This window comes from Rhamphochromis longiceps, linkage group LG6 (genome assembly GCF_057381845.1).
Source record: "Rhamphochromis longiceps isolate RC_006_pf linkage group LG6, R_longiceps_female_GT1.1, whole genome shotgun sequence".
NCBI classification, from domain to species: domain Eukaryota; kingdom Metazoa; phylum Chordata; class Actinopteri; order Cichliformes; family Cichlidae; genus Rhamphochromis; species Rhamphochromis longiceps.
Window position 1 is genome coordinate 27114083 of NC_140562.1, and position 8621 is coordinate 27122703.

General features: G+C 40.4%; 1 protein-coding gene across 1 annotated transcript in view; it reads right to left on the reverse strand.

Annotated features, from left to right (window-relative positions):
- The window catches only part of ank2a (ankyrin 2a, neuronal), an 88506-nt gene extending 82392 nt beyond the window's left edge, over positions 1–6114 (reverse strand). The window contains exon 1 of the mRNA XM_085409995.1: positions 5754–6114. Coding sequence (XP_085266121.1) covers positions 5754–5885 — 132 coding nt within the window. The 5' untranslated portion in view covers positions 5886–6114. The remainder of the gene's footprint in view (positions 1–5753) is intronic.
- Positions 6115–8621: the final 2507 nt, after the last annotated feature.

Below are 8621 nucleotides of genomic sequence, written 5' to 3' on the forward strand. Positions count from 1 at the left end.
ACATCAAGTGATGCTCTCTCTCTCCTTGAAACATCTATAAGGAAAAAACATGCCAGGAAAAGATGGTGTCAGACGTAAATAGGGCACCCAAGCTAGCTGTGAGGTTGAGTCAGGGTGTTGTTTGTACCCCAGTATAGACATGCTCATGTGCTCTTTGGATTTTGGATCTTGGACAGGAATACCAATGGATTTCTCTACACAGTATCACCATTACCTAGTACTGAAACACAACACTCATGTGTATTGCTTGTACATTGCATCAGAGCTCACCAGCAATGTGGCTCATCTGTATTTGGAGAACATTTTTCTAATTACTTGCTCTTTGACAATAATTGACTAAAGCTAGGTGTCAGTATTTAAAAATAATTGGTACTAGTAAAATGTTTCAATTAACAATTAACCAGTTGGCAAAAATAAATTATTCAGAATATAAGTAGTGAAAATTACAATAAGCATTCTGTATTCTATTCTATTGTTGTGTTGTGTTGGTCCAAAAGCTCCAAACTACAAAAACATAAATCATTTTCCTTGTATTATATCAACAAATTACAAGAAAAAAGCAGCTTTACATTTTTTGTTAAAAAAACAAAACACTTTACTAATTCTCAAAATCTCAAAATTAACATTTGACAGACTGAGTGACGAACTGGTTAATCCGAAAGATGATGCAGTAATGTGCCATTTTGCTGATGGTATAGTATATGAATAGTGAGAAAGTGTAATTGACAGCTGTATCCTGCTGAATCATATCTATACAGAAATAATCTGGAAGCATTAAGCCCACATTATAAATTGTTAATGGCATTTGACAACCATAGGGTACTGGAGTTGTTGACCTGCAGTCATTTACAGGTTTTTGCATGAATTTATAATCAGGAATGTGCTGTTAAGCCTCTGGTAAATACTAATATACAGTTTAATGCTTTACCTACATGTGCGTTTAGCAATTTGAATGAATATAGAGTATTTGACCCCAAACGTTTCCAGTGGTTATATGTGGGTGTACATTGATGTAGCTGTTCTGAAGTAATGTAATGAAGATCTTGGCTCCATTAGGACTCCCTTCCTGCAGAGTCCCATCATGAGACTCCCAGTGGAAAAAGACAGACAGATAGACAGGCAGGCAGGCAAAAACAGAAAGGCATAAAAGCAACAGACAGAGAGGCGGAAAAGAGAAAGCTGAAAATGTCAAAGGCTGCAGTGTAATCTGACCTCCTTGCACATCAGGACATGAGTGTAGGAACTAGTGGAGAGGAGTGCAGGGCAAAAACAGTGTGTGTGTGTGTGTGTGGGGGGGGGGGGGGGGGGGGGGGGGTATTTTGCTGGGAAATGAGAGATGGGTAGGGAAGGCAGCCAAAAAGACAAGGAGAAAACCAACCTAAAGAGTCAAACCCCTTTAAAGAGGAAAGAACGAGAAAGCAAGGCTCTCGAGGAGAAAAGACAACTGGCAACCAGAAAAGAAAGTGGAGAGGGAACGCAGCGCAAGAAAAGGTGTCAAAAGAAAGGAGCATGCAGCGACAGGGCTTGACACTTGAAATAGGACCTTCATATCAAGTCCTGAATAAAAAACAGGTCAAGCTGCCTAAACCCATCATCTTTGGATATAAAATGAAGGCATTACGCTTTTCTGGGTTTTATATCTGTATCTACATGGGGAGCAGCATTTTTCCACCAAAGCAAAAAGGTTCAAATAGCTCCTTGACTTGTCTTAGACTGCAATGAACATAAAATCTAGTAGAATCAATCTCTGTTCCTAAGAATCTACTATTCGAGCCCAGGAAAGTAGTTTACATATTTTGACGCACTCCACATATCTTTCAGATAGAGGAGGGAGTACACTGCAGAAAGCAATCATTTAACAACAGCTCAGAGTAGCGTGCAAATGAACAGTGACATTGGTCCATTGCAGTGAGCGCAGAGACATGGACACAAAGCCATTTGGCTGGGAAAAAGCGATTTCTCTCCAGGACAATCACGAGAGAGACAGGAGTATTTTTAGACCTGAAAATAAGATCTTCACATCCCAGTCTCCCTTAGTCATGTTCTCCTTTTGTGTCAGAGCTGTTTTATTGTTTTAGTGAACTCCAGCTCAACGATAAGATTTCGATTATTCATAAGATTAAACATTAAAGTGCTGTAATATATTACATTTATTCATGTCAACTTGCTTTTTTTTAAAGTTTTGCGCATATTGTCTATCTGTGGTTTGGAAAGTACACTGGAGATGAAACAAAGTTTGGTTGCAGGATTAAAATCTTTGAAAGTTCAGTTTAGAAAAACACAAGAATCGTTCCTGCAGTCAATCCTGTTTCTTCTGACACCTTAAAGTCCTCCATAAACCAAGGTATCGTTATTAGAAAGACATTTTCTGATGTATTTAACAGATAAAATCAAGAGTATCCACTCAGCTAGATGCTTTTTCACACTTGCAAGACAACAAGACAAGACAAGTGTACTCTTTGTGCCAAAAGCCTATTAATTGGACAGTATCCCTTTGATGTGCCATAGTCTTTCTTGCAAGTTAAAGTGATGTATCCCAAGAGGCCAAAATGTGCTATTTTTTATACTCATGGTGAGTAAAATTATCACACGTATCACATGATTTGCCTTCACATAAGAACTCGCTCTGTACCTCTCCTTGCTGGCCCATGCGCATTTAGGATACTTAATTTTCACTGTGCTCATTAAAGCCATTTCCAGCAACAGCAGATATAAAAAGGCTTTGATAAAACCAGTGTGCCCTAACAAAATGGCAGACAAAGAAAGCAGAAGCTTGCTGGTGAAGAGAGTCCAACATAAAGCAAGAACAAGACTCAGGAGTTAGATGGGACCAAAGCAGGGGGTGAAGAAAGTGAATATCAGAGTCATTCATAACGATACACAGAAACCTGAATCAACTTCCAACACAAGTTTTCAAAGATTTGTAATATCTTTTTGTGTTTTGGGCATACTGACTATATAAAGTATTTTGATTTTGCACCACTGTTTGCTCAGCTGTGGTGCATTATGCACCCAGTGCACTCTACTGAACAATTCGTTACTCATCATTGCCTCAGGCATCTTTTCCTACATTTTTCTCTGTAAAAAATAAAAATAAAAAAGTAATATACAGTCATGTGAAAAACTGTTTTAACAGGACTCCATGCAGTCCTGTTATGATTCACTAACTTGTGGAACCACCTTAAGGAGCAAAAAGTTAAAGTAATCTTTTAGCAGTATATTGTTGTGAAAGATCTCCACTCTTCTTTGCTTTGCTGAGGCTTGCAAGCTCTTCTTTATACAGCGCTCTCTCACCACATCATTTCCATCAGATGGAGGTTTGTACTTTGGCCCATTGCAACACCTTGATTCATTTATTTTTTTGTAGATTTGATCCTCAGAGACCTGTGAAAACTTGTTTTTCAAATGATTGTACGTACACAGTGCTAATCAAATTTATTAGACCACCTAAAACTGTAAAAATTCATATTTTAGCATTAAAAATATATGAGTTAAAGGGCTTGCACATACTGGTGTATTAATGATTACATGTATGTGAAATTAGTTTTAGTCATTACCAGTTCCAATGATTTAGTGCAACTGTGGTGTAAAATGTAAAGTGGGTGATGGTCTAATAAATTTGTTAAGCACTATATATTGGAAATCAATAGGTCAGTGTCATACAGCCTCAAGCTGTAAGGTGTGGCTTATTGTACCAGTTTAGCCTCTAAACAAGCTTTGAGTGTCACAGCCTGTTTAGAGGCCTAAACGTGAATCCAGTTTGTTATCTGAAAATTAAGAAATCTATTTTCTGCTTTCATTGTGGAGCACATCAACATAAGTATGCAAATTGCATTTTTTTTAAACTAACTATAGTAAACCTGTAGACGATGTGATTAGTTGACCACGAACAAGCAAGCACACGGATGAGCAGTGCGGCGTTTGATATTTCAGTGCCATTTAATTATAAAAAAACAAAACCTCCGGGGTAATTCAAGTATCTGAGCTCAAAGGCCCCACCCCAAAAGAAGGGTCTAAGTGTGTGTCTGTGTGTGCAAGTGTACATGTAGCACCACAGTCCATTACTGAAATCACATTAGCCTCAGAGAGTGCACTGAGACAGGAAACAACCCTCTGCCATCTCCTGACTCACTTCCACCGAGCAACCAAACACACATTGCATGATCAGGCCTAGATGGTAACGCTTTACATCCATTTTCTTGTTCATACTGAAAATTTATGAAAATTGACTTTTGGATATAGATAAAGGGACTCTATATATTACTAGCATGTGTACTCATAAAAGTAAATCTAGAACTTAGTGATAAATAAACAGTACTGTTAGTCTGTAAGTCTTGAGCCATCCCCTCATTTCTTAATATTTTGTTTTCAAGGAGCCATACTTTCATGTAATTTTTAAAGTGGTCCTGGGCAATAGTTCTGCAGGCTTCCTGGAGGTTTTTCAGTGTTTTTCTTGGATATTGGCTTCTTTTTCCATCCAGTCCAGTCCTTATACCTGACCATTTTCATACAAATGTTTAAAAGGAATTTTTTTTTTTTTTAGTATTAAGCCATTTAACAAAAACACTGAACTATAAAGCACTCAAACATAAGCAAAGTGCCTTACTATAACATGTTCTATTTCTTTACCTGAATCTACAAAAAATACCAATGACCAAACAGTTTGACACACATAAAATCCACCATGCAATACCATCTGCACAGCATCTGATTGGAAATGACTTCATTTTCCAGCATGACAAGGATCCCAAACACACTGACATACAGTATTTTACTGTATGCCAGTGTGTACACCTGGGTAGAATAACATACAATGGAAGAGAATCAATCCTGGATTGGCCTCCCCAGGGCCCAGACCTCAATTATTGAAATAGTGCGGATCTTGACAGAGAACAGAGCAAAAAGCAGCCAACGTCTAAAAACGAAGATTTGAATGTCCTTCATGAAGCCTGGAAAACTATTCCTGAAGACTACTTAGAAATGATCAGAAAGCTGCCTAAGAGAGTTCAGGCTTTATGGAAGAGTAAAGGTGCCCATGCCAAAATTGACATTCAAGCTCACTACCTCTGTCTGTTTGCATGTTTCAATAAATTGCTGAGCTTACTGTATTTCCCATCTTTTTAGTGAAATGTAAAGAAATGAGTGGAGACTTTTGCACAGCACTCTATGTGAGGTTGTTGCAGATATCACATACAGTGTATGCGTGTCATTTCAAGAGCTTGAGAGTCTCAGACACAAGTCTATGGACCTACAAATATTTGGAAAAAAAAAATCACATCTGAAGTTCAAACTAATCAAGCAAATATTCAGAACTATAAACAACTTGCAGTGTGTCATGATATGGCCGATCCAGACAGTAAACTTTCAGTGGTAAATGATAACATGTAAACATTCTTCACTGAAGCCCCTCGACCAGAGCAGACCTGGTGGTGTTTATTTTGACGGCCATAACAACTGGCACAGTTGGCCTGTTATCACACAATGCTGAAGCACGTCCCTCTACGTCGCTTATCAAAACAGATGGTTGAGGAGCTTTTCTATTATTAACAGCTAATTTAAACACAGTTTATGCAGCATCATAGGAAAATCTGTCTTCTCGGCAGCGCCGATGTGATAAAGCACGGCAACGCCTATGACCGCTCTGCCTAGGCGCACAGCATCATCAGCAGCATCAGCATCAGCGCTTTGGACTGCTCGTTACACGGCTGACTGGGCCAGCTAGTGCAGAGAGCAGGCTGCGGACAGACACCCACCTGGCGTATACGGTTTTGGTGCAGCGGTGGTGGATTTCCATCCTCGAGGGACGTGCTGCTCGAAGAGGCCGTCTTTAAGTCACGGTTGGAGCCGCCGCCCCTGGAGTGACTTTCTTCGGGGCTACTTGACATTCCGTCTCGGGCTTGCTGCTTCTGCTGGAGGAGACACGGGGGTCCTTTACCCGACCCACTGTGGATTTCTGTGCACGCCTCAGCATCCACGGCGCCCGGCAGAGCCCGGGATCATTATGCGTCGTCAGAGAAAGTCTTTAATCAAGCTCGACAGAAGCTAATACAGCGATTCTTCCAGATGGTAAACCAAAACGAGCGCTCCCTCCTCTCAGGGATGCTCCCGGTGTGCTGCTATGGCCTGCGCGCGTGTTTGTGTGTATGGAAACGTGAACGCGCTTCAGATGCGCTTCCCCGAACCTCCGCAGGACCAGTGTTGCCTTCGTGGACAACCGGAAACCTCGACAGTAGACCTTGGCAGTGATGACCACCCTGAATGCGACCAGAAGTAGCCTCAGAGCACCTTTTAAAGGGGCGCACTGTGCGCAGACATTTTTTTTTAACACATCGCATCACTTAAAGCATACATTGTCACCATATAGTGCTTTACTGCATAGTAAAGCACTAATTCAAAACAAAACATTTACAATGAGACAATTCCCAGTGGCACTTGAATACACCGACGCCCTGTGCAGCAGTTTGCTTCAGAGATCAAAGTTCCCAGTATGGAGCATGTTGTCCCACGGTTGAATAAAAACTGTGAGATTATTTACACACTCATGTGAAATTAGACAGTTTGGGTTGGGTTTAACTAATCTAATCTCCTTCTTCGTGTTCTTACGCCCCCGCCATGGCCTGGCCTTCTTCACTAGATGACAAATTTAATATAGGCTGACAGGGCAAAAATCAATAACAATGTCTTGGAGACATTTTAAAAAACAGACAGCATCTTGGGCAGAGGAGGGCCAAGTACGGGAAGAGATGTAAGAAATCATGTTAGCAAAATGTCATCGTTTGAGATGCAGTCTTCAGAACCAGTAGGGCATAGAATAATATGCCCTAGGCCAAATCTATGAGTTTACAAAAAAGACAGAGGTAATTTTTTTTTCTTTAAAACATGCGTGAAACAATTACTAGATAAGAACACCTTTTAGATGTGACTTAACCCTTTGTCAGAAATCAGCTCTAAAGAATGCAACAAATGGTTTAGTTAAATAAAGTAAATAAACTATGAATGGTTGCCAACACACATGCAATTTCTGAGTGAAGGGAATGGATGTGAGAAATGCCCTGGGCTCCAGCTGCCCAGGTCAGATGTCAGGTCAGCTCCACCCACTAATTACCTGGGGGATATGATACAGGCAACAAGGACAACAAGGGTGGCCGTCATACTGCAGAATTATTGTGTCTGTGCCTAACACAACCCCCCCCCCCCCCAGCTCAGAATACTAATAAAATACTAGTATTATCAATGAGGAATAGAAAATAAATCAAATCAATTTTATTTATATAGCACTTTTAAAAAACAACAACTGTTGGCCAAAGTACTGTACAATACAATAATCAGATAAATAAGATAAGAAAATAATAAGAATAAAATAATGACAGACTCATACAGAATAGTAATTTTTTAAAAAAAAGCCAAAGAGTAAAAATGGGTCTTTAAACAAGTTTTAAAAGTATCTAGTGTTGGAGAGGTCCTGATATGTTTATTCCACAGTTTCGGGGTAGTCACAGCAAAAGCCCGATCTCCTCTGTGTTGTAATCTAGACCTAGGGACAGCTAGAAGCATTTGGTCCGCGGACCTCAAAGATCTCGCTGGAGTGTACCAATTTAAAAGATCAGAAAGATATATAGGAGCTAGTCCATGCAATGTTTTAAAAGTGTCAAGATTTTAAAATTAATTTGAAAACTTACTGGCAGCCAGTGTAGCGAGGCAAGTATATAGGGGATATGTGCTCTCACTTCCGCTTGCCAGTCAGAAGCCTTGCCACAGCATTTTGAACCAGCTGTAGTTGGCCAATAGATGACGAAGTAACACCAGAGTAGAGGCTGTTGCAGAAGTCAAGGCGAGATGAAATAAAGGCATGGGATGCTTTCTCAAAGTATCTGAAGCAGAGAAATGGCTTCACCTTTGCAAGTACGCGGAGTTGAAAGAAGCTGGTCTTGATCACATTATTTATCTGTTTATCGAATGTTAAATTACTATCAGAAACTTAGTTATTTACAAATAAATAACTGCAAAGTGGGGTGTGCGTAATTATTCAGCCCCCTCTGGTCTGAGTGCAGTCAGTTGCCCATAGACATTGCCTGATGAGTGCTAATGACTAAATAGAGTGCACCTGTGTGTAATCTAATGTCAGTACAAATACAGCTGCTCTGTGATGGCCTCAGAGGTTGTCTAAGCGAATATTGGGAGCAACAACACCATGAAGTCCAAAGAACACACCAGACAGGTCAGGGATAAAGTTATTGAGAAATTTAAAGCAGGCTTAGGCTACAAAAAGATTTCCCAAGCCTTGAACATCCCACGGAGCACTGTTCAAGCGATCATTCAGAAATGGAAGGAGTATGGCACAACTGTAAACCTACCACGACAAGGCCGTCCACCTAAACTCACAGGCCGAACAAGGAGAGCGCTGATCAGAAATGCAGCCAAGAGGTCCATGGTGACTCTGGACGAGCTGCAGAGATCTACAGCTCAGGTGGGGGAATCTGTCCATAGGAAAACTATTAGTCGTGCGCTGCACAAAGTTGGCCTTTGTGGAAGAGTGGAAAAAAGAAAGCCATTGTTAACAGAAAACCATAAGAAGTCCCATTTACAGTTTGCCACAAGCCATGTGGGGGACACAGCAAACA